Source organism: Balaenoptera musculus, chromosome 16 (assembly GCF_009873245.2).
Source record: "Balaenoptera musculus isolate JJ_BM4_2016_0621 chromosome 16, mBalMus1.pri.v3, whole genome shotgun sequence".
In the NCBI taxonomy this organism is placed as follows: domain Eukaryota; kingdom Metazoa; phylum Chordata; class Mammalia; order Artiodactyla; family Balaenopteridae; genus Balaenoptera; species Balaenoptera musculus.
The window spans coordinates 82794697-82822115 of NC_045800.1; the positions used below are offsets into that span (position 1 = coordinate 82794697).

The 27419-nt window shown below is 42.0% G+C and overlaps 1 protein-coding gene across 5 annotated transcripts in view; it reads right to left on the reverse strand.

Moving 5' to 3' along the window:
* Positions 1 to 27419, reverse strand: part of DISC1 (DISC1 scaffold protein) — a 353386-nt gene that overhangs the window by 162950 nt on the left and 163017 nt on the right. For 2 of the 5 annotated variants that reach the window (XM_036829396.1, XM_036829399.1), the window contains exon 9: positions 25389 to 25577. In XM_036829396.1, coding sequence (XP_036685291.1) covers positions 25389 to 25577 — 189 coding nt within the window. Of the gene's footprint in view, positions 1 to 1561; positions 1668 to 10595; positions 10812 to 25388; positions 25578 to 27419 lie in introns of those variants that run through there. The other 3 variants (XM_036829398.1, XM_036829397.1, XR_005016896.1) reach the window with 3 other exon arrangements.

A 27419-nucleotide genomic window follows, 5' to 3' on the forward strand; every position in this document is an offset into this window, starting at 1 on the left:
ATTGAAAACCACAAGTGCCTCCATTTTAAAAACCTACCCAATAAGCCTCTTTCCTTATCTAGAAAGTTTCCTTAGATTCTTATATCACCTCCCACCAAGTACCTGGTAATATACTAGGCAGCACATGGAATTATAGGAACAGCTTTGCAGTCTCGGATGCAAAGCTGAACATTTTCAGTACATAACAAATACAAGACATATTTACAAAAGGATGAAAAGCGAAGGAGCAGGAAGGGCACATGAGAATTCATAATTGCAGCCAGGTATTTGATTAGAGGTTTTATACAGATTCCTCTATACGTTACATAAGAGAATTAAACGTAGTAGCATATGTAATATGCATATGTAATTTACATATTACATGTACACTACATACAGCAGTAGTATATGTAATATCGATATTAGTAGGTGTATCTGCTAGGAGTTGTACACACATTTTACAACTTAGGCATTTTACTAAAAGTTTTACACATTCTGTACCGTCACATCTATTATATTTTATATTATCATATACGTTACCTCAGTTATCCCTCATGATGGCTGTAACACAATCAACCAACCAGTGAGAGGTTAATCAGGATGAAAACCCAAGCGACAAAGCCCATGCAAAAGGTGGTCTCATTTTGTGTGTTCATTTGTTAGTTTGTGGGTTGGTTTCAGCCCCAGGGTAATGACCTCCCATGACGTCCGGTGCCTTTGGGCCAGGCCCTGCCACCCTAGGCCTGCTGTTTATCTGCAATGGTGCTACATTCATCCCAATCCTTTGAGGACAGCAGGTGTATTTAGCTGTCAATTTAGCTGTAAAGGAGGTTAAAGGAGACCCATCAGGGCCACTAGGCTCCTCAAGCTTCAAGGTCAACCACAAAGTCAGAGATGCAGGCAAGGAAGCCGCAGAGCCAGCCCCGGGCTGTATCTTGGCCCTGGATGCAGCCTGGAGCCCATCTGCAGCCTACGTTCCACCCACCAGCTCTGTGACCATCCCTCACCATTCAGCCACCTTTGAGAAAAGAGGCCGTACCTGTTCCCACTCCACCCTGTCAGTTCCAAAGCATTTCAAGACTAGGGTTTGATTATTTTGTCTCTGACAAACGTTTCTCTCTCCAGTCCTTTTTCCAAGGACAGCAGCATTTGATTAAAGAAGTCTACACCCAGAAAGAATACTAAAGGCAAATATCAGCAACGTTGTCTAGCACAGCTTCCGTGCATACATAAACGGCATCACTCCTAAAAGCAGAAAAGAGTGGAATTCATTTGGTTGTGCTTAAAAATCAAATCCAGAGGCCATTCTCCAGCAAACTGCCATCTAATCTTAGAGAGTTGCTATAAAGTCAAATACTGAGCCCAAATCCAAAACTATCTGGCATAATCCCTTGTCCTTTAAAATGGGATTCGCACTGCAGAGAAACTGAAACTTAGTTACAATTCTATTTGAAACTGAAACTTGATTACAATTCTATTTCCCCTTCATGCTGGGGGGGAAAAAAAGGCTCCGACTTCTTTCTATTCAGTATCATTGAGAGTCAGACAAGTGCCTTCTCCCAGATAATCTTCTCTGCTGACTCATCCAGCATGGGGACGTAATTGGTGGCCGTCCTCGCTGTGATCAAGCTGACGGGCTAACGCAGCCCGTTATGCCAATGCCGGATTAGGTAGAGAAGAAGCCAAAACTGAAAAACAAATATGACTATTAAACCCGGAAGCTGAGGACGTAGAAGCAGCAGCCCCTCTTGCCAAACTGACCCCTGATTTAAACAAGATGAGGAGCATAGCGTTTCCCCAATGTCAGTATTTGAATGCTTACAAAATACTAGAAAAACTAGGTCGTGATACTGACTGTCTTTTTTTGGTTAAAGCTGATGTGTATAAGGAAGACGCACAGAACAGCCACATGTGTGTTTCTATCCTTGGAACCCTTGCTGTATTCATCCCTGTGCATAGTTCTCCTACTTTCCTTTACTTCTGTAAAGAAGAGGGACACCAATCCATAGCTTTCTAGAACCTTCCAAATCCAAAACCTGAGATAAATAAAGCTCAGACATAAAGATTCAGAATAATTGAAGAAATCATCAGTTCCAAATGCAACCTTCAGATATTGTGACATGCGACAGCCCTAGTCCATTGCAGAAGAAAGGTAAAAAAAATTTTGAATTTTTAGGTCAGTCCTGTTTTGGAGGTTCCACCCACTCACTAGCTGTCTTATCTTGAGCCAGTCACTGACTCTTTCTAAGCCTCAGTTTTCACTACTGTAAAATAGGATTAGCGATCATCCTCCTCACCGTCCTGCTACTACGGCACCCACAGAATGTTCCGGGCAGGCACACACCTTAGAGGAGAGATCTCCTGCTAAGCACCCGTTTCCATAAAGGAGAACATGTTGGCCTGGTGATCCCTTCACCTTATCCTCCAAAGCTGCCCTTATTCAGTCTTCTCCCAGGTTGACACTTTGCTCCTTCCTCTTCCAATACAACGTCCCGATTTTATATTCTAAGCCTTTTGTAAAATAGGGGCTCAGGAGACTAGGGGACTCCGCTTTCCTAAAACGATGGTCTGAAGGTGCACGTGTTCCCCCTCCTGCCCCCAGCCTGCTTTCCCACTCCACCTGCCTTTATTGCTCTGTTCTTCCATCATCTCCCTCGTCCCCATGTCCTTTAAATCCTATAAGATGGGCATAACCGTGCTGGGGGAGACACTCCTCTCCTTTCAGGTTTGCAGTTCCACTGGAGGCATGAAATGGTCACGTTTCCACCCACTTTGAACTTGATGAAGGTCTCCTCAGCCTGGTCTGGCCTGGAAGGGGTTCTATTCAGTTACCTGCTGTTCAGGGCCATCTCCGTTTTACACCAGGTCTCACAGCCGACTTTTCTTCCCAGCTCCGCCTCCTGTGAGAGGAGGCCCAGTCTCCCAGGGGTGTCATCTCTGTGCTCCCAGTTTCTCAAAAGCACAGAGTTGAGGAAAAGAAGTGAATTATCCACGCAGAAGACTGCCGGGTCTAAAGGTAGATACCAGTGGGTTCTTAGGCACTGAGAGTTGTCACAGACAAATACAGCTCAAAAATATACTCAGAGGTTCTTGTAATCCAAAATACCATCGACGTGTAAGGACACTTACAGTAACGACTGCTAAGTGCATGTGTTGAAATGTATGGAAGGTGCAGAAGAAGCAAGTCTCACCCTACGGAATGCAGGGCCCCTTGGAAAGTCAGGGGCCTCACCAGACGCAGACCTCACCCGACACGTGCTCCTGGGCACACTGTTGCCCTTGCTCTGACCTTCACATACTCCTGATGCCGGTCTCCCTGTAAGGGTGTCTGAGATGACTAGGTGACAGTGACAGCCTAGGGAAATCTAAAATGAAAACAATGAGCTATTTGTGGTTCCCACCGCTACCGATGACTGGCTGAAACAGAGCAAGAAGCCAGAGCCTCAAATCTTCCCAAAAGGAAAAGATTATCAGGACAATTCAAGATAAAAAATGCTCCAACCAAACATGCTCCCTTTTAATAGAAGTTTCCCTACTTTACCATATTTCAAACAATTCTGATATATTACTCTTGTGCAACTTCATAAAAGACAGAGAAAACTTTTTTTCCTTTTTTTAGTGCATTTCTTAATAGAGTGACGATGTACTTTCCATTCATCTAGTACTAATATCTCTAGCGTTGGTTTTTTTTTCAGCCTTTCAGTATCCACACGGTTATTTCAGAATAGACCCCATCAGGGTCAAAGGAGAGGTCCTATTTTGTGCTCTGTACAACTCTGGAAGATTTTCATCATCCCGGAGACATATGAGGGACATTTCTGGTTTGCTGGAATTTTAAACAACTCAAGCCTGAGCTTGCTGGAGACATCATTTCACAGACAGGCAAGTCTTTCAAAAGACACCAGATCTGCTTGATGGTCAACTCTGCTGTCATCCCTCCCTCCCTAAGGGCTGTCTGTCTTAGGATCATACCTTATGCCTCCGTCTGTCCCCTGATTTTAGCCATTGATGATGCCAGCGGGGACAGAACAGACACACCTGATGGTGATGTACCTGGATCCTGCCCCCCACCCCTGCCTCCCTATGTGCCCCGCCTGGAGCACAGGGCATGCGCCAACCCGGTCCTAGCTGACTCCTGCTATTAGCAAGCCGCCCAAGCCCTCTCCATGCTGGGCCTGGCCCTCCCGCGGGCATTTCCTCTTCCACTGAAAACACCGTAAGTCAAAATTAATCAAGACAGAGAAACCTCAAGCATCCCCAGGTTTGGTGACCTTTTTTATACCATAGTGAGCGCTGGGAGAGGTCTTTTAGGGTTAGAGCCGGCCCCGTGCTTCCCAAATCCTATTCAGCTCAAAACACACCAAAAAAATAATGATTGAGAACTGGAGGGAATAAAGTGGGAAGCAAGACACAGTCCCTGCTCTTAAGAATCTCCAACCTACGGAAGAAAACTGTGCATGTGCCCACGAGAGCACGAAATTAGTACCCGAGGACAAGATCAAAGGGCTATGGTGGTTAAAAGATAAAGATCATACTGGAGATCAAAAAAGCATCTGGACTCCTTTGCAAGCTCATAGTTACCTACAATCTTTGTCTTTAACTTAAAGGTACATATCTGCATAGAACCCAAATGATTATTTGACAAGCAAAGTGATATGAGATATACACACACACACACACACACACACACACACACACACACAGACACTCATCCTCATAGCCCTGCAGGTTGCTGACCTGGGCACCTTGGGCATCGTGGGTGTGTCGTTTAACCTCTCTGAGCCTCAGTTTCCTCTTCCGTAAAATCAGGATAATTCTGGAAACCTTGCAGGACTGTTGTGATAAGTAACATATATCAAGAGCCCCGCAAGCAGTATCTGCGCAACAAGTAGTATCTGTTGATACCTCGGTCAAGAGAGGTTAAGTAACCTGTTGAAGGTCGCATATCTCATTCTTGGACAAACGAGGATAAGAACCCAGGCCTTCCAACAACAAGTCAGCTCACAAAACTGCCCCTGACCCTGCAGGCAGACATCCCAGCACATATACCAGAGCCCAGCTGGGCAGAGGAAGGCCCAGAGACCAGAAGCAGCAGAGCCTGGAGGCTGGTAGAAACGCAGACTTTCAGGCCCCCACGCCCTCCTGAATCAGAATTGGCCTTTTAACTGCTCAGGCATAAAAAAGAATGAAATCTTGCCATTTGCAGCAACATGGATGGACCTAGAGATTATCATACTAAGTGAAGTCAGTCAGACATAGAAAGACAAGTACCATATGATATCACACATCTGTGCAATCTAAAATAGGACACGAATGAACTTATCTACAAAACAGACACAGAGTCACAGACTTAGAAAATAAACTTATGGTTACCAAAGGGGAGATGGGGGGTGGGGGAGGGATCAATTAGGAGTTTGGGATTAACAGATACACACTACTATATATAAAATAGATAAACAACAAGGACCTCCTGTATAGCACAGGGAACTATATTCAATATCCTGTAATAACCTATAATGAGAAAGAATATATATATATATATATATATATATATATATATGTATGTATGACTGAATCACTTTGCTGTACACCAGAAACTAACACAACATTGTAAATCAACTACACTTCAATAAAAAAAAAGTTTCAATTAAAAAAAAAAAGGAGTCGGCATTTTAACAAGCTCACCAGGTGATTCAGAGACACATTAAAGTTTGAGAAGTGCTGCCTTAGGAAACTTCAAAAGACTGTCAGCTTTTATCATTAAATATTTGCTCATTTAGTCACTGTTTCACTCTGCAAACATTTACGGTAGGCCTGCTGCGTGCAACACACTGCAGGGGATGAGACCAGCATAATCCCTGCATCACAGAATATAGTGATGGAGGTCGTGGCTGGAGGTCGATGTTGCCCAAAACTTGCTCCAAGATGTCATGCGTGATATGCAAGGGACAGGGGAGAAACAGGGCATCTGTGCACGTCTCCAGGTCACACTGTGGACAAAAATGTCATCTGCTTGTTAAAATAGTCCTGGTCACAGAAAGGCCAAGCGCCCCAGTCAGAACAGCCTGCTGCCACCTCTCCCCAGCGTGGGACCTTGGGCAAGTTGCCTCCCTGCAATGGGTCCCATTTGAAAAAAAGAGTCTTGGACTTTGGGAACTCTGTCTTCTTCTGACGTATCTAACTTTATTCATTCATTCGGCAAATATTTGAGTGACACTATCCCCTGGGGACCACTTCGGTGGTGCTGGAAATGCATTGGTGACAGGGGAAAGGAAGCCCTGTAAGCCAGTGCAAAGTGCTCTGTGGAGAAGGGTGGTGCAGCGGGGCTCCAGTGGGATGGTCAGGGGGCTCGGTGGGGGGCAGGACTCAACTTGAGGCTGGAAGGGCAAAAAGACAGCACCGTGTACAACTGCAGGGAAGCATCCAGAATGCGGGGACAGACTCTGAAGGCGCCCAGCCTCGCGCAGCTAGATGAGTAAGATGGAAGGAGGGCTCGGGGCATGTGGGAGAGACGGGGGTCTGACAGCGAGGGAGGCCCAGCCCCGGGAGCCTGCCCAGCCAAGGGACGGGGCTGTGTTATTCCCTGCATGTGAGCAGAGGCCCCAGAGAGTGTCAGACAATGACCTGATTTTAAGTTCCCTTACTATAAAATGTAGCATTGGGACTTCCCCGGTGGCGCAGTGGTTAAGAATCTGCCTGCCAATGCAGGGGACACGGGTTCGAGCCCCGGTCCGGGAAGATCCCACATGCCACGGAGCAACTAAGCCCGTGCGCCACAACTACTGAGCCTGTGCTCTAGAGCCCACGAGCCACAACTGCTGAGCCCGAGTGCCACAACTACTGAGCCTGAGCTCTAGAGCCCGCGAGCCACAACTACTGAGCCCACGTGCCGCAACTACTGAAGCCCATGCACCTAGAGCCCGTGCTCCGCAACAAGAGAAGCCACTGCAGTGAGACGCCTGTGCACCGCAACGAAGAGTAGCCCCTGCTCGCCGCAACTGGAGAAAGCCCACGTGCAGCAACGAAGACCCAATGCAGCCAAAAATAAATAAATTAAATAAATAAATTTATTTTTAAAAAAAGAAATGTAGCATTGAGTGACCCGGTATGGCCTGAACTGTGCTCCCCCCAAATTCATACGTTGAAGTCCCAACGCTTGTGCCTCAAAATGTGACTGTAGTTAGACATAGGCTCTTTAGAGAGGTAATTAGGGTAAAATGAGGTCACTGGGATGGGCCCTATTCCAATATGACTGGTGTCCTTATAAGAAGAGGAAATTTGGCACACACACACACACACACACACACACACACAGGACAATGCGAAGACGCAGGGAGGAGATGGCCGTCTGCAAGCCAAGGAGGCCTCAGGAGGAACCAGCCCTGCAGACACCTTGACCTTGGACTTCCAGCCTCACACAAGAACTGCAAACTCAACAGGAACCAGAGAAGCTCTTCAGGAGACCACCTGAGGCCAGATTAAAGGAGTGCAGGCCCTGCACACGCCCTGATCCTTATCAGCAAGCCCATCCTCGAACCGTTGCTATAAAACTCCTCACCAAATCCTCCTGGGTTGGGACACACAGTTTTGAGAAGCATGAGCCCACTGTGCCCCCGCTTTGCCTTTGGCAAAGCAACAAAGGTTTTCTTTTCTACTTCACCCAAAACTCTGTCTTCTTCTCACCTCCAAGCCCTGCTTTCTCCTGCCCCAAATGTGCTTCCCATACTTTTCTGTTTTGACTTTTCCATGTCCTAAGTTACAGCTTAGGTATCATTTATTCCAGAAATCTTTCCCTGGCACCCTTGCTCCCCCATCACAGCACTTCTCAGGCTGTACTCCAATTGTCTCTTTTCTGCTGTATCTCCCAGAGTCCTCCCATCTCTGAAGCCTGGACACAGCGTGACTGCTACAAAAATTAATTGAAAACAAGGGCAGATTTTCCATAAATCTAATGATACATACACCCCAGGGCCCCTCACCTTCATGGGTCCCCGCCAAACCCTGTAACTAACTTTGATTCATAATTTTACGTAGTTTTTCTTAAATAAGACCTACCTCCAAATTATATATGTTTCAGGGATCCCCTGCTGGTTACATGAGTAAATGAGGCAGAAACTGAGGCTCACAGAAGTTAAATAGCTACCCCATCTCGGGTCCCACTTCATAACACAACCAGGATCTGAATTTGCATATATCTGACCATACAGCCTCTGCTCTGCCGGTGCCCATACTCAGAAAGTCAGCTCACCATGCTGGCCTCAGGAAAGAGAATACATGCTTCATAGGATTTTAGAAGGACTTATTCCTAAAAATCTCTAAAAGTACCTACACAGGAGTTGGGACATGAATGATTCTGAATATAGGACTGTTGGGTGAATAATACTTTGAAATACCTCACATCACAAATTCCATTCAGTTCTCAAATTCAGCATCCATCTAGCTCATCCAGGCTTTACTAAGCCCCTATTCTATATGCAGAGCACAGACCCGGGGGTTGTGTGTGGGGAGACTAATGACCTCAAAAAGCTGTCACAGAGGTTGGGAAAATAGATGTTTAAACAAATAACTATGAAATCTGCAAAAAGATTTCAATTTTTTCATCTTTTTTTTTTTTTACTGTTCCTCTTTGTTTACTATTTTGCTCTTTTTTTCTCTAAGGAGGTATCTCCCACCCTCTGCTCTAAGGTTGACTATGTTGATGAATTACCAGCTCTACTCAGCCATGGAGCTGCCTGGGTTACAACCTGAATGACATTTAAGGGGCCCAAGTGAAAGCTGTGAACTGAACAACAATTGCACGAGATTTTCACGGTGTCACCGTAAACACCCTCTAGGGAAGTAGCATTTCCTTGAAAAGAAGCCAGATTGAACTTAGCCAAGAGTGTAAGTTAAGAAGTTAGGGATGAAATAGGGAATAGCCAATTCCCTCTCTGAGACTAAGTGCTTACAAAAGCCATTTCAAACTTATCTCATTTGTAAAATTTGAACCAGCAGGGTATACAGAGCAACAGATACTGACCGTCAGCTGGATAACTAGTGTGCAGCCTGGCCGTGAGGCCAAGAAAAGCGGCTACTACCCCTCTCCACCTCCCTGAGGGCCGGCATGCAATCCCTCAGGCCTAAAGAGGGACACAGACCTGGCTAGTACCAGGCTCCGCCTTCTGGAAGGGATGTGACCTTGGGCCAAACCTCACGAAGCCTCAGCTTAGTCAATAACAGTAACAGTAGTAGATAATATGATAATAAAGATAACAGCATCAACCTGTTGGAAGATTAAATGAGATACAACAGGTAATGCATGCAGTTAAGGAGCTATTAATTGTAGAGTTTTTAAAGATTTTTTATTTATGTACAGTAAGATTTACTTCTTTGTGTGTGTGTGTACAGTTCTACGGGTTTTAGCCCATGGATGGATTCCTGTAACCAGCACTATAAACAGGTACAGGGCAATCCCAACATCCCCAAAGATTCCCTTGTTTTGCCTCTTTTCAGTCAGACCTTCCTCAACCCCTTGACCTTATCCCTGGAGGTCTGGGTTGTCCAGAGTGTCATATAAATAGAGTCGTGCAGGATAAAGGCTTTTGAGTCAGCTTCTCTGATTTGGCATAATGCATTTTAGATGCATCCAAGTGTTGTCACATTAATAGTTGCTCCTTTCATTTGCTGAGTAGTATTCTACTGTGTGGATGGACCATAGTCTGTTATTCCATTCATCCACTGAAGGACATCTTGCTGGTTTCCAATTACAGGCAATTGTAAATAATGCTGATATAAACATTTGTTACACGGTTTTGCGTGGACATAACTACTTATTCCAATAGGATAAATAAATATCTAGAAATTGAATTGTTGGGTCACCTGGCAAGTGCAATGTTTAACTTTATAAGAAACTGCAAAGCCATTTTCCAGAATGGCTCTACCCTTTTACATCCCACCAGCAACGTATGAGACATCGAGTCGCCGCACGTTATCGTCAGCACTTGGCATTGTCGGTACTTTTCACTTTAGCCATAATAGGTGTGTAATGTCAGTTATTTAAGATGGAAACATTTACATGTGACTGTACCTAATCATCTACTTTATAAGATAACAATGTTCAGAAGCAGTTGAGGTCACAGAAGTCAAGTTTCTTTAACGGCTAACCACCACCTTGGAAAAATCTAGAAATTTCCAGCATGGCAAAAAGGCATCTCATGGTCTGGCTCTTCCCCACTTCTTCAGCCTCATCTCCTGTCGTTCTCATTCTTGGACCCTTCAACCAGCCAGATCAATAATAATATTAAGTAAGATTGACTGAGTCCTTACTATGTGCCAGGGCACTAAGGCACATCTGTCACATGTATGATTTCATTTCCACCTCTCACTGCCCTGTAAGGCCCATATTAGCAGGAATCTTATCTCTGTACTACAGAGGAGAGCACTGATACTCAGAGAGACTGGGAAACTTGTCCAAAGATGCACAGCTGCTACGTGGCAGGGCTGGGATTCGACCCCATCGAGCCCCAAACACGACGTGCTCCCCTGACCCCTGAGTCTGTGCTCTCCCCTTGCTGAGAGGCTCATGCTTTGCCTTCTCTGGGAAACTCTCTCTGGCTCTTGCAAGGCACGCATAGCGGTCCTCATCTCAGCTCTCTCGTCAGCCTCTGTTTCTTTATTTCATCCCTCTCCACTCGGTGTCCTGTTTGCCTCCGCCACCAATGGTCACAAGCGTCTCGAGGCAGGAATCAGATCTTTTCACCCTTCCTTCCCCGGCGCCTGGCACCTACAAGCTCCTCAACCCCCGCTGTAGCTGTCAAGCCGAATGAGGGACCAGGCAGGTCCTGCAAGAAACACTGATGCACGGAAATTTTAAACATAAGCAGACAGTCCTTCAAAATACATCCGTCTAAGACCATTACACACTGAGTAAAAACTTACAGTCAGAGAAAGGACATTACACAACCTTACATATAACTCTTGAGATAGACTCAGAGCTCCATCCCTGTCAGCAGCAGACAGAACTTGGGACATAATACAAGAGGGCAACAGAGACATTCACCCAAGGTTAACAGCTTTAGGCCAAAGGGCAAAAAAGCGTGGGAGAAAGAAGGAAGGAGCCCTTTCTCACATTCATGCTATAATGGTTTTCCCTCTCGTTTACATAAGCAGTGTGGGGTTTTTTTCTCTCCATTTATGTGTAGCAGGGCTATTACAATGTTTTATTCCTCTCTTTCTATCACTCTCAATTTAGAAGGATCATTTTTGAGAGTCAATTAATTAAAAAGCAATTCATTAGCCCAGAGAGCACCTTGAGGGATGTGGACTAACTCTTTGCCTCTGGAAAATCTGACTGCAAACCATTCCAGAAAGACGGTGATTCCGCCACTGGAGCACAGCTCACACCCAAGAAAGGTCTGGAAGAGGCAGCTCTCCACACTGTCTGGATTCCACGAATAAAGTTGAACGAACAGGTTAATTTTTTAAACTGAGGCCTTAATGGTATCAAATGGCAATAATCAGATGTTTCAGGGGCCACAGAATCTTCTCCACTGTTCTCCCACATAAGGAATTTGGAAACTATGGAGACATCTGCACAAACTAATGAATCCAAGGCTTTCTATTCACCTTTGCTATCTATTGATAAATGTCTGTAAATTCTAAAGGCTTGAATACACAAGTTTAGCCTCTCACAATTCAGAGCAAAGCAGCTTAGGGAACAGAAAGAAGGAGAATGAAGGGCTGTTTGTCCACAGAAATTTATTAACATTCCCACCGTGGCAAACCTAATTTTCTGTCCCCAAGCCCCATGAAGAAGCATTTCCTCCAGCCTAAGCTCCCGTGACCCACTCCTCCAACTGCATTACCAGGTCCCCAAGAATTACCTGCTTTAGTTCTACGGTAGGTCTGGCCCTCCACAAGCTCCATAAAAGCCCCATCACCCTGACTCAGGGCCACGTCCTCACCTCAGTCCTGCCATCAAAGTTCATACGTGGAGAATTAAATACAATATTGTTCCCGTACTTAAATGCAGATCATCCATTTTTTAAAGTAAGGCAGAAAAAAAAGATAACAAACCAGTGTCTTGAAGTCCAACTTCTCTACACAAGGTTTTAGAGACCCCATCACCATCATGCTTCAAGAAAGGAAAAATAACCCCCTATAATTTAGTCCCAAAGAACTCAGAGGAGGATTTATTTTAGAAGTTTCCGTCTCTGTGTCCACATAGTATCTAAGGCCAAACGATAGGCATGTTTCGTGTTTGTAGTTAGATGTAAACAGCTCTACTTTGGAATAAGAAGCATCATGTCTTCCCCGTACGTATGTGCACACCAGCGCCCTGGTGCATTTCACACTGACAGCCATGAGCTTTTTGATGTATCTAACACAGCCTGGCAAGACAAGATGACCTTTCTAATTGTCATGATGAGAAGCACCATTGCAAGTGACTTTGAAACGTATGGTAAACTCCACTATGCCAAAATATAGTAGCTTCTTCTTTGGGGCTCATTATGAATATTAATGTCAGGGCTCCTGAGGAAAATGTGCCCTAAATTTTATATTGTATAAAACCCCTTCAATACCAAAGACAGCGTTTATTTATTGTCTTTAGGCTTGTTCACAGATGCTGTTAAATATTCCATTAAACATGGCAAAATGGAATGAATAATCATGGAACATTGGAGAGGGTGAGGCTAATGATCCCCTTAACAGTATCAAGCCAAGCTCCAGGCAAGGCAAGAACAAAATGCCTTGGACTAGAAATACAGGTTCAAGGAGGACACAGAGTATACAGAGAGGGGCCTCCCTGGTGGCGCAGTGGTTAAGAATCCAGCTGCCAATGCAGGGGAAAGGGTTCGAGCCCTGGTCCGGGAAGATCCCACACGCCACGGAACAACTAAGCCCGTGCGCCACAACTACTGAGCCTGCGCGCCACAACTACTGAGCCCACGAGCCACAACTACTGAAGCCCACGTGCCTGGAGCCCGTGCTCCGCAACGAGAGAAGCCACCGCAATGAGAAGCCCGCACACCGCAATGAAGAGTAGCCCCTGCTCGCCACAACTAGAGAAAGCCCGCGTGCAGCAACGAAGACCCAACGCAGCCAAAAATAAATTAAAAAGAAAAAAAGAGTATACAGAGAGGCAAGTCGGTGAGCTCTGCTGCTAGAGAGAGTCTTCACAGAGATCTCAGGGGAGCTGCTCCTGGAGAGATGAGGGAGCACTTCACACACTGCATCCAGAGCACGCGGAGACCGAGGGAAGTTTGGCGGGTCAGAGGGAGCGGTCAGGGTAACGTCCAGAAGGGATGTAGGGAGTGGGCACTTGGGTGGATGAGGGTGCGGGATATTCCAAAGGTAGAGGAAAGAAACCCACAGCCAAAAGGCATAGGAACATGTGATTGGGGCGGTGGGAGAATCTGATACCCAACAGTGGCAGTAGGCAAGGCAGTGCCTTCCTAAACCCCAATCATAGTCATTTATGTTGATGACACATCGTCCATGGAAAGGGATCTTTGACTTAACACCCAGCACTGCTTATTGCCTGTGGAGAGAAGGGGAGAGACATGCCGCAGACACAACTGCTCTCCATGAAAAGCCAGTGACAGTTTAAAAGGTCACCCCATCCGTCTGGCCCTCTTCACGCCAGGCCAGCCTCCATCACCAAGTCCTGTGACTCTCCCACAAACTGCAGCCTCAGCGGCCCTACACACCATCAGTAGACACGCTCCTTTAGTCCGTGAGATAACAGCATGCTTGGGAAGAAAAAAAATTCTATCGGCAGGAGCGGTTTTTCTAATGGATCTATTTAAGTAAATGGGAAATTTTTTTAATGGAAATTTTTTTTAAAGGCCGAATACAGTGAAGTACTCTATGTAAGATGCACCGTACAGAAAAAGCAAGGCAATGGACATGACACTGCACGTGTCTCTCAGCTTCTTTATTTCAATGGTCGTGAAAATGTAAAATGCTCCCTTCCACGGATTTCTTGTAAAAAGTGAGATTGGTTTATTATGGTCCCAACTGCAGCTGTTCCCTCTACATCACAGTTGTTTTAAAGGCCAGGCCCAGTAAATATTAACGCACCGAGTGGAAACAATGCCTTTACTCGGGAAAACCTATGTTGTTTGTTAAATGCTTTGCACCCTAAGCCTTAAGAAGTTTCAGAATTCACTCTGTTACCTCAACGTGTTATCATTGTTTATAAGGATTTCTCCTCTTGGTCTTTTATTAATCATGATAATGGGTTAATTTCACACATCTACACACAACACACAAACAGGAAAAAATAATAATAACCATATTAGATAAAGATTAGGAAACCATCAAGTTCCCCCCACCCCTCCCCCCAAAAAAGGACAAGGGATATGGACAATATCCAATGGAAAAAATCATAAAGGCACCAAAAAAGCAAGTTCAACCTCATTATTAGTCAAATATATGCCAAAATAGATCATGAATTAAACACCATTTCATTATTGTTATGATACTACATAATTTTTTTAAGAAATAACGTTTAGTGTTGGAAGGGATGGATTGGGAGTATCAATTAAACTGGTATAATCTCTTTGAAAGTCTTTGCAGGATGTATCAAGTCATAAAATGATTGTGCTTTTTGGCCCAGAAATCCCATTCTCACTTTACCTTCAGAAAGGAATTCATAAACTGATCATTAAACAAATCAAAATAAGGAGAGAGTTAAGCAGGTCATGGTATATTGATTCTTAGAATGTTATGAAGATCCTAAATACTAAGCTGGAATGCTGTGTTACAACAAGGAAATGGAAATACGTGATGAGGAGTCCAGCTCTGGAACCAGACAGGTCTGAGTCGTGTTCCAGCTCTTCACTCCCATCCACAACCCTCCCAGCTCAATGAACCTCACTTTCAGCATCAGTAGAATAGGAGGATACATTTTTCTGAATGCACGGCAATAAGGATTGAATGATGTAATGCTTTCATTATTGTCACATAAGGCCAAGAAGGTACAGTTGTGCCCATACTCTGAGTACAAGTGTGAAAAAGGTCTGCATGTGGTCCAGGCACTGGAGGAGACAGCAAAAATGCACCCAGGGGCTCTGCTACAAAAGTTGGATGATGGACATTTTTTGTTCGATTTTTCAAATGTGTTTTATGATATTTTGTGAAATAAATTAAAAATTGAAAAGAAAAAAAAAACCCGCTAGAGCAACTCCAGGAATTTCATAAGCTTCAACATCAGAGGATTCTTGTGTAATCCATCAGGAAAATTACATCACCTCTCAAGGTTGCTGCATTCTCAGGATTCCAGACACTGGGGAATTTCAGTGTTGGGTGACCTTCTCAGGGCAGACCTGGAGGTTGGTATTCAGCCCCTGCTGTTTCTCAATCTCTGAAAAAACTACAGGGTTGGGTGAAGGGCAAACAGACATTCGCCAAATTCTAATTTATCTGTCTTGCTGATACAGTCGGAACATATGGACCAAAGTCAAATGATGGATCACATACAAAGTTAAAAAGAGGCTCAAGGACTTCCCTGGTGGCCCGGTGGTTAAGAATCCGCCTGCCAATGCAGGGGACACGGGTTCGAGCCCTGGTCCGGGAAGATCCCACATGCCATGGAGCAACTAAACCCGTGCGCCACAACTACTGAGCCTGTGCTTTAGAGTCCAAGAGCCACATCTACTGAGCCCGCGTGCTACAACTACTGAAGCCCGCGCACCTAGAGCCCGTGCTCCGCAACAAGAGAAGCCACCACAGTGAGAAGCCCGTGCACCGCAACGAAGACCCAATGCAGCCAAAAATAAATAAATTAATTTATTAAAAAAAAAAAAAAAGAGACTCAAGACTCTGGGACTCAGTCACCTTGTCCCAGCAGGACCAGGCTTCCTTTCATTAATTATACCCTGAAGTCATAATATATTTGCATTAGACTCTTTCTTGGGAAAGGCAATATAATATTTAGAAATACATAAAAGTGTAAAGCAGCTTTAGTAACACAGATGAAAAGAGAGCTGCTCAAAACAGGGTAAAACAACCAAAAGTTTAACATCATTTGGCAAATGAAAAGAAAAGAAGTCTGGTTATCATTAAATCTAAAAGCAAAGTATGCAATCAGTTGTTAATCAGTTATAAAAACTTTGGATAGTTTAATGTCAAAAGACAAATAAAATTACCTCCTATAACTATGTGAGCATGTAAGCTATCAGCATATCTGGTTTACACATTTTTGATGTCAAGTCAGTAGATCTTTAAGCAATTCTTGATTGTTCCTGCCATGCTATAAATATTAAATTGCAGTGTATTGGCTTAGAATTGTCCATCCCAACAGGGATCCAACCCTCCCCAATTACATAAAAATCAGGAAGGAAAGTGGATGAGGCAGGATGGCCCTCCCCAGAATTATGGTGCGACCTGGGCAGCAAAATTTGGTGCAACAAAATGATGAGGGCAGAAAACACTTATGAGCATACTCTCTCTCCTTTACAAGAGCTAGGAAAACCTGAAAAACCAAATTAGCAACAAATGATCTCTCAAAAAGAATTGTCTCTCTTGGGTTGCAAAACATATGGCAGCTTCAAAGAAGAGGAAGTACATAGCAAAAATGGCAGGAGGCCATAACTCATGGCAAAGCCAAAGAGGAAAACAAGACATTTCTTATAAAATTAAGCATTGAAAAGACTGTGACAGTATAAAATAGGTCATAGCACCAATAAAATTGAATTCTGCAAAACCTCACAAAATTGGACTCAGAAAAACAAAAAAAGAATCTGTCTTAATCTTGCAAAACCCTGAATTATAGAATATAATAAATGTTGTTTATTTAAAGTTCAAAAACTCACTCAAGAGAAGTTCAGAACAATGGCCATCACATTTTGCAAGTTAATTCCTTGTAATTAATAGGATGGCATATTAGTAAATTCTTACAGGCAAACAGGGCTTATCGTGGTTCTCCCCCAGAAACTCTGACAGGGGTATCAATATACTATTAATGCCTGAACTTATAGGAATACAAAGGAAAACACTGACATTTAAGCATTTTTGAACAGGAAGCTGAACTATCCATAGTTCTTTGAAAAAAATATCAAAAAGTGATTTGAAGTTACCAAATATGTATCCAATTAAATTGCTATAGTTCAACTTTTTTCTCATTTGTGGTAGTATGCTAAGTCCCTGTTAGTCATCCTTCCAAAATAAAGAACTTGGGTTTTAATACAAAATATGTGAGTATCATATGGGGGATAACCTATAGAACCTCCTATCAATTTAAATGATCCATCAGGTGTAGGAAAATTGCAGGCAGCAGATCATCATTTCAGGCATGAAATATAGAGCGTGTACTCAGAAATTTCAAAAATGAAAACAGCCTCTCTTTTCAGGACACTCAACATCATCAAGAGATCATGTTAGTAGACTTTTGTTTCATAGTCATGACTCTGAGTGTAGTACTGAGGTAGGGGGTGGTGAGGGTGAGGGAGGGTGGAAAAACCTCATGTTTGGGAATCAGGTTCATAAAGAACATAAAGCCACATAAAAGGTGAAATCGCAGGAAAAAGGGATTCAAATCCTGGCCCCGACCCCTCATGTCTGTGTGACTTCGGACAAGGCGCCCATTCTCCCTAAACCTCAGCGTCTTCATCTGTGAAACAGAGACGGTGCTGGGCTGGCCACACAAAGTGTCCAGATGATCAGACTAAATGCATGTGCAGCCTTAGCGTAAAAAGGAGAGAAACCAACACTTGTTACTGAAGAGAAAGTGACAACACACAGGGGATCATTCCTTCCTTTCAAAGAACGTATCAAATCCATAAAAGCTAGAGCTAATCTGTGCACATGGTCAAGGGATCTAATAAATATACGCTAAATATATACAATAAAGATCAAAGGAAGAAGAAATCCCCAAAGCACTCACTTTTAAACCCATAAGGATCTATATGAGGATAATATGAATAAGAGAATTAAGTTCCACTAATTCCAATTAAGTTCTAGTAATCATAACAATAACACACTACTTTCAGATCATAACATAATGCTGAAGTTGTTCAGGTAACTGAGGGTAGTACCACTCCCACCCAGGGACATTTAAACACAGGTGTGGAAAGATATAAATGGAAATATAAAACAATGAGGCTAAAGGAAGAAGAAGCAGGAGAATATCTTTGTGACTTAGGATGGGGAAAGGTTTCTTATACAAGATCCAAAAATACAAAACTTCAATCACTAAGATGTATACTTTAAATATCTTACAATTTTGTTTGTCAATTATACCTCAATAAAGCTGAAAATTTTGTAAAAACAGGTGTGGGAGGTACAGGTGCACAAAAGACAATGCTGATGGATGTGAAACATTCTACAATACAGGATACAGGCCCACACCACAAACACACCCCTCACCCACCACGGCCAAGGGCACTCCTCCAGGAATCTCGGCATCCCACTTACCACTATGCTTAGCTTAATCTTCAGGAGAGAGTGTACGAGTGTGCATAGGTGTGCACACACCAAGGTCTTCAAAAGCCCCGAGTCCAAACGATGAAATGTAGCAAGAGACTAGAACAGGCGCTGGTTGCCGAGAATGACCCACAAAGCAGAACACCTGTCAAATACTTAAGATTCACATGTACCCACGTTATAACACAGAATCAAGTTCCTGCTCCAAACAAATCAGCATGTCGAAAAACTGCCTGTTGCAGTTGGGTATGAAATACCGTTGACATTGTCATTGTATTCCCACCTAGGGCCTCTGTTAAGGGAGTATTGTTACAGGAGTATAAAAAGCAAATGGAGAGACAGGTAGAAAAGGAAGTAGCATCAGTAAGGATTTCTAAAACATAATTGCATGGATAAAAATAGGAGAAGGAAATCAGAAATAGTTGAAAGCAAGAAAAAAAGGGAACGATGTTGGATAGAATCATGGGAATTCAAGACCGGTAGGGACGAGAGTAACTGGTGACTTCATCTCTGGCAGGGACTGTCTGATTCATTCTGGAACACAAAGGTGAGCACGGTGCCTGGCATATTGTAAGTGCTCAATAGATGCTTATTAAAATGATGGATGCACGCAACAGATGAATGGATAAAGAAGATGTGGTACATATATACAATGGAATATTACTCAGCCATAAAAAAGAATGAAACAATGCCATCTGCAGCAACATGGATGGACCTAGAGATTACCATACGGAGTGAAGTAAGTCAGCAAGAGAAAGACAAATACCATATGGTATCGCTTATACGTGGAATCTAAAATATGACACCAATGAACCTATTTACGAAACAGAAACAGACTCACGGACGTAGAGAACAGACTTGTGGTTGACAAGGGTGAGGGTGTTGGGGAAGGGATGCAGTGGGAGGTTGGAATTCGCAGATGTAAGCTTTTATATATAGAATGGATAGACAACAAGGTCCTACTGTATAGCTCAGGGAATTATATTCAATATCTTATGATAAACCATAATGGAAAAGAACATAAAAAAAGAATGTACATATATGTATAACTGAATCACTTGCTGTACAGCAGAAATTAACACAACATTGTAAACCAACTATACTTCAATTAAAAAAAATTAAAATGATGAATGCATGGATGGCAATGAAACTTAGAGATCTGGTTCTCCTGTGTCATACATCAAGCACCTGGGAAGCAGAAAGAATTTCATCCATCAAACCTCACACCGTGATGCTACACATGCCAGGTGTGGCGCAGGTGATGGGAACCAACAGAACGGAAACTAAACTGAGGCCTCCTATGAACTAATACAGGCTTTTTGCACTGTTGTGGGGATGACTCCCAAAGGAATTATCACAATTGTTTAATAAAAGAGGAAGGAAGCTAATTACAAATTTCAAGCTTAGAAATTCACAGGCAAGAGTGGCTGAAGAGAAATAACCATACTCAGAGAGAGGCAAGAATAAACTGGAAAGAAGAAAACCATGGAGAGAAACAAAAAATGCAAATGCATATTTAACTGGGATCCTGATAACATAATTAATAAGATGAATCAAAGATAAATGATTAGAGATGCGAAGGCTCAGCTCACAGAAAAACCTGAGAAAAAAAGATTTTGAAATTTTAAAAAGAAGTTTCCCTTCAAAAGGTTCATATTATACATATATTCAATCCAAACAAACAAAAATTTCCAGTCAGAGAGGCAGACACAATTAAGATATTTCCCATACAACAATCTAAGTTCCTTCACGTACAGAACCTGCAAAAGTCATCTGGTTCCCAAACAAATAGCTCGGGTCTCATTTACCAAAAACTCTATCACGGTTCTGGCCCAAAGAGAGCCAAGTTGCCCACCAAGCAAATATTAGTCAAAGCTCAGGGGAAGAAGAGACATTTGGTGTGTCTACAGAATGGGATCTCTAACCATCCCTTTAGGTTCTAGGGACCTAGGACCGGTGATGTCAGGTCACTGGAAGATTCCATATTTAAACTCAATTAGCCCAAGCCCTTCCTAATTCACTTCCATGGCATTATAGGTTAACATAAGGTTTCTTAACATTTGGGGGAACTTAGAAAGACTCCTTCAAAAATCTGCTGAGTAACTGGATCTTTGTGTGGAAAAAATACACAAAATCACAGATATGAAATCTGTGTACAGTTTCACAGTCTACCCATGAACTCCTGCTTTCATCCGCTAATTTTTTTCTCAGAGGTGGTTGGTAACAGCCATGTGTGCTTTTGCATTTGCTATAAATCTATTCATGAGGACTTTCCATTACACGCTCAGAAAAATCATCTTTAAGAATTTAACACCACTCCACATTCCTGAAAACTTCGTGCTTTAAGCTACTTTTGAGGAAAACGGACGATGTTTCACCTATCTTTTTTGCTCTGGCTTCTAGGAAGTTCATGATCACATCATATTCTCAACCAAAATAATTAACACTCATCATTAGCATTTTCTTCTGTCTCAACTTTTCCATTTTATTTGTTAATTTTGTTTCCATCTTTGATATATACTTATATATATTCCAGTCCTCCATTTCTTCCCCACCCCCCCAAAGAAAAGACAGATTTTATTCCCCTGTTCTAACTTTTCTTGAAAATTTTATCTAAATATAGCTAATAAATGTAGAAAGGGAGTGACTGCCTGTATGTGCAGAACTTGTAAGACACACAATCTCTAAACCAAACGCTTTTCCTTAAAGTGACTTATGAAAGATGTTTCACTAGTGGACTTAAGAGTTAAAAAAAACTAATATCTCACTAAAGGGCATCATACTTCCTTTGATTAGCTATCAGGAGGTAGTCCAAAAATAAAGGCAGGATTGTATGGGCGTGGCCTTTCTAACCTAAAGCAAAAGCTAGGTGGTAGCCCCAAACCATAACTGAAAAGTTGACGCCACTTCAACTTTATCACCCTTAAAAACTGTCCCTTGGGACTTCCCTGGCGGTCCAGTGGTTGGGACTTCGCCTTCCAACGCAGGGGGTCCGGGTTCGATCCCTGCTCTGGGAGCTAAGATCCCACGTGCCTCTTGGCCAAAAAACCAAAACATAAAACAGAAGCAGTACTGGAACAAATTCAATAAAGACTTAAAAAAAAAAAAAAAACTGCCCCTTATCTGCCTTCTACTTCCTCCTTACTCACTGAAAGGCAAATAAATGAGTTTAAGCTGGACACAGCCAGCCATCACTCCCAGAAAAAACCAGCATTTGACACCCACACTGAGAATCTCTTTACGCATTTCACAGCCCCTACACAGATTCCTGACAGCTCACTGGGCCACAGACCCCGCCAGATTTTTGAGCTACATCTGCAGTATCTTTTCTACTTGGGCAGCTCGCATAAAGTGGGAAAATTCATTAACATGCTAATGATGCCCTATTTAAAATTCCAGCCCTGATTATTCTGTGATTAAATCTCTCCCCTTGACGTCTGCTTCCTTTATTTATATCTGAGTTATAGTACAAAATCAACAATATTAATAAAGTACAATACAGATTACCGACTTATCCACAAGGGATGGAAAAAGTTATGTAAATCTCAGGGTTGTCTTTTTTTTCCGAAAAGCAGATGTAGCAAACGGTAAAAAAGTTACTGATTTTTTTTTCATCCCACTATCCCTTAAAAAAAGAAAACATCGAAATCCACAATAAGTAAAGGTTTATAGTTAATTTCCACAAGTATTCAGGGGTTGAAAGATTTAGCTTTTCATTCTATTTCACTGCACCTAAAACTGCTCAGACTTCAAACGTGAAGTCTTAAGAACTGCTGATAGGGGTATAAGCGCCCCCCTTTCCTCCCCTCTTCACAGAGACTGTGTGACACTGAGACAAAAGTCAATAGATTCAGTGATGATTTCTGTCTCCCTTTAGTCCATTGGCGTATTTCAGTCCTTCTCATCGTATTGTTCTGTCTGCTGCCACCCCAATCTGAATATCCAACTCAAGCATCTTCTGTGAAAGACAATCAAACTTATCATTGCTCTCATTAAATTGGAAAATGAATTTTCAACTTTTTTTTTTAAAGAAGATCCAAGGTCTGGGTCTGTGATTCAAAATAAGGGAAGAAAGGACTAATGTTTCATTTTAACATCTGGCCCCAGTAAATGAACAAATATTTGTGGTCTATTTACTATTCTTAATGACATCGTGCTGGGTGCTGCCAACAACAAAAATGAAACCTAAAGACAGTGTTTTCACCTCGATGAACTTACAGTCGGGCCAGAGACACAGGATGTAATGACATGGTAAGTGAGCAAGTTCATCTGTAATGAGTCATTACACATATTCTTCCCATCACTAAGAATCCTCTGAATGAGACAGACTGTGCCCTAAGACTGCAAATCTCCCCTCCCGCTATAGAAACAGAGCCCTTGTACACACACATGGCTGGGTCAGCCAACTTGGAGCCAACGTCACAGAGCCTGGGTCCCTGACCGTCATGGAGTGACTTGTACATCCCTGAATTGCCTTTTACTCCCAAATGCTGCATTCTGCAATCACTGCTGGAAATCAAAATCTGTTTTTAAGAACACTGAACAGTGCTCATTTTTTGAATAGTCTTATTTTAAAACGTTTTACCTAAGATTAAAAAGAGTCAGCTCATGGTAATACATGCAGAAGCGTACTACATCTCTATTTGCTCTATGTTTAAACTTGAGCACAGAGCTCCCTCCAGATTTTTAACTTTCAAAATGCAGCAAATGAGAGAATATGGTCTTTGGTCTAGTTTTACTACTATCAATGGGTAAAAGCTTCATTTCACTAAGGAATTCTTTCTCTCTTTCTTTCTTTGCCTCTCATACTATCTCCAACCCAAGATTATTAATTTGGTTCACCCAAAGCCAAGTCACCTCAGATTGCTTAAGAATTAGCTTCGGCCTAAAGCTGAGGGAAGAGGGTAGCTGATCCAGCAAAATCCAAGTATAAAACATAAAGAACGCTTTCACAACAGTAATGGGCCATCTGCAATTTAGAATCATCCATGGTAACAATCTCTCGTTCCATTTGTTTATGTTTTATTCATCATTTTGGAAATACTTAGTGAAGTGACAATGATGAGATTCAAAAAATACTTTACAGCTCTTTTTTTAAAAAAAAGAGATATTAAGGGCTTTCAAGAGCTCAACTGCTCAAATGAAAACATTGCTGCATCCTATTATATATAGGATGGATAAAAAAGGTCCTACTGTATAGCACAGGGAACTACATTAAATATCCTGTGACAAACCATAATGGAAAAGAATATGAACAAGAATGTATATATACATATATAAGTATAACTGAGTCACTTTGCTGTACAGCAAAAATTAACACAACATTGTAAGTCAACTATACTTCAATAAAATTTTTTAAAAAAAGAAAATATTGCTAAACTAAATTTGTCCAAACTGGTTCACCTCTTTATTCTTAGATATACATTTCCCATTTTGCACCAAAAGACTTGGGATGACAACGTGAGACATTTCATAGTTTTCATTTTTTATTATTTTAAAAATTTATAGCAAAAATTCACTTAAAATAGACAAGGTTAGTCCTATAATAATGTAATAAACTGCACCATCACATCTTGGAGGAACGTGTTGTCATTTCTCAGGACTATAGTTATATATTAAGGCTCAAACGCACAGTCTCTAGTTACATATTTGGCAAAAACAAAGCTTTGACCTACAAAAGTGAAAAAAAGATAAGGCGTTCTGAGTTGCTGAACCAACTTGAGGGTGTCCACAGCTAAGAAGACACAATAATGCTTGACCATCCCATCTGTCATTCAAATAACTGTGAAGAAACCTCCCTCTACAAAATTTAGTAAGTCTTTAAAACTAAATTTATTCCTAGTGAAATGACACACCTATTTCCGCTAGCTGATTTCATATTTATTTATTTGGTTTTAAATACTAATCTTCATTTACTTCAATTTGTGGAATATTTTCAAATAGCCCTATTTCAAATCTGGCTAACTAATATCTCCATTCTTTTCTGATTTCTTTTTAAACAAGCATACTTTGTAAATACAGTCCTTTATTTGTATATATGCCTTTCATTTTCCTAGTAAATATTTATTTAGGGACAATGATTTACTATGTATGAACTTTGCCTTCCAACAACCTCTAGTTCCCAGCGGATGTGCAAGGGTGGACGCACACACACACACACAGCCTTAGGATCTTAATAAATTACCTCACTTAATTTGTACCACTTAACCAGCCTATGAGATGGATAATACTCTTCTCATTTTACTGATGAAGAAACAGGTTCCAGCATCTAATATATTTTAAATCTAAATTTTCTTCCTATGATTTCATTCTGCATATTAGAAACTGAATCATCAGAAATTCTTCACTGTGTGTGTGTTTTTGTTTTGTTTTTTTTTAAGAAATAGGTTTGGCTTTATCAATTTGGACTGAACCAGAATCTTCTGAAAGTATTCCTCAGAGTGAAGCCTCAAGGTGACCTCATTTACAGTTAACAACTGGACAGGAAAAGACCACACGAATACTTTAACTCCTCCAACAAACAGATACTTTGGCCAAGGCAGCACTGGCATCTTCGACATCTTTCTTCCTGGGGAAAGCAGCTCTCAGAAAAGCCCACACAGAGAAGAGGCGCTTAATGGTCTTTTCTCAGTTTTCCCAGAGCCAGCCTGCTTTCATCTGCGATTGTGCAAACCAGAAGGCCGAGCCAAGGAACAAAAGGGAGATAATTGTCAAACAGAGCAAATTCTCAAGAACTGTGCCAAGGGGGAGATTGCTCTCAACAATCACAAGGCCATTAGCAACTCCAGGGTAGAGGAGGGGGGAAAGACAGAAAATGAAAAGGCATCACATGCGATAGCCAAACAAAAGCTGACAAGAAATTCTGCCGCATTTGCCGAGGCTCCTGCCAAAAATATCCTCCAGGAAAAGTGCTGTGTGGCTCCAGGACATCCTTCACAGTGACGTCCACATGAAGCAGTACAACGAATATCACACATACACCAGACAACCGTGTGACCACTCACCATAGGCAGTTTTCCCCTGATCCAGTTCTCTCCTGAGGCTGCTGTAATCTTCTTTAACACTTCCCAATTTCTGGACGTTCCTGGAACTCAGCACCAACAGTCTGTGGAGAAGTCCCTCCAGCCCTTCCCTCTCTGATGTTAATGATCTAATCTCCTCCGTGAGCTCCTTGGCTGTACAGAAATGGTTTCCTGCAGAAAAGGAGGGAAAACAAGCGTTGCCACATCCCTACCTATGGAAGGTGCAGCTAGCATACACTAACAGTGTGGGGAAAGGGGGATGAACTTTGCAGCTACATCCAGCTGCATTAACAGTCTTCTGTGGAGGAATCTGGAAACACACTGACTGTCCTCCTTAAGCTGAAAGTCCCTTTATCAACTTATTCTCATTATATTCTGTTTTAGGGGTTGCATTGGCTAATTCACGTCCTTCTGAAACATGATGACACAAAAATATCCCAGTGAAACCCAGGGAAGCCACATGGCATCACTCCATACAAACATCCAAATGTCAAAGAGGTGAAATATTACAGTAGGGTGGAAAGGGACCGGGCCTTGGAGTCAAACTAGACCTAAATTCAAATCCCAAATTCAAATCCTGGTTACACAAACTGCATGACCTTGAGCAAAGAAATCAGCATATGGGATTGCAGGGCAAACTTCTTAGAAAATATGACTGTGCATTACAGGTGGCTACAAGAATAAATGTGAAATTCTATAAAGCTCTGAGCATTGAATTTAGCAGGGTTGCAAGAATCAAGGTCAATATACAGAAATCAATTGTATTTCTAAGTATCAGCAGCAAATAATTGGAAGATGAATTTTTTTTAAATATCATGTATAAGATATTTTAAAACTCAAAATACTTAGGGGTAAATTTAAAGAAATATGTGCAAAACCTCTACACAGAAAACCATTTTAAAACTTCTGACAGAAACTAAAGAAGACTTAAATAATTAGAAAGATATACTGTATATACATACATTGGAAAACAGAATACTGTTAAGGTTTTCATTTTCCTCAAATTGACCTATTGATTCAATACAATTCTAATCAAAACCTCATGTGGGTCTTCTGTAGAAATTGACAAGCTTATTCTAAAATGGTAAAAGAAAATGCAAAGGCCTAGCTAAAGCAAAACAATCCTTAAAAGGTAGAACAGAGTTAGAGGACATTTGCTACTTGATTTCAAACTAACACTGAAGCTACAGTAAATGCAGACAGAATGGCACTGGTGTACAGACAGACAAACAGATCAATGGAAGAGAACAGCCAGTTCAGAAGTAGACACACCCTCACACAGTTAAGTAATTTTCAACCAAAGTGCCCAAGCAAGTCAATGAGGAAAACAAAATATTTTCAACAGATGGTTCTGGAACAACTAGCTACCTATATGGGGGAAACATTAACCTTGATACACACCTCAAACCATACACAGAATTTAATTAGAGATGGATCACAGACCTAAACGTAGAAGTGAAAACTATAAAGCTTCCAGAAGAACATATAGGAGAATATCTTTCTAACTTTGGAGTCAGAAAAACTTTAGATAAGACACAGAATATACTAATTATAAGAGAAAAAATGAATAAATGGGCTTCATCAAAATTAAAAACGTCTACTGCTCAAAAAAATACCATTAAGAAAATGAATAGGCAAGCCACAGACTGGGAGAAAATATTTACAATGCATACATCCGATGAAGGAGTTGAGTCCTGCGACTCAATAGTTAAAACACAAATAACCCTATTGAAAAGTAGGCAAATGACACCACAGGCATATTACAAAGATATATAACCGGGGCCGAAAAGCGTATGAAAAATGTTGATGATCATTAGTTGCCAGAAAAATGCACATTAAAGCCATAGAGATTCCACTACAAAACCATTCAAGTGGCTCAGATTAACCGGACTGAAACTGCCTGGTTGACAAGGACGAGGAGCTACCAGAACTCTCCCGAGTGACGTGTGACCGGAGCATGAAATGTACAAGCACTTTGAGAAAGGTTCTGTCAATTTCTCATAAAGTTAACAT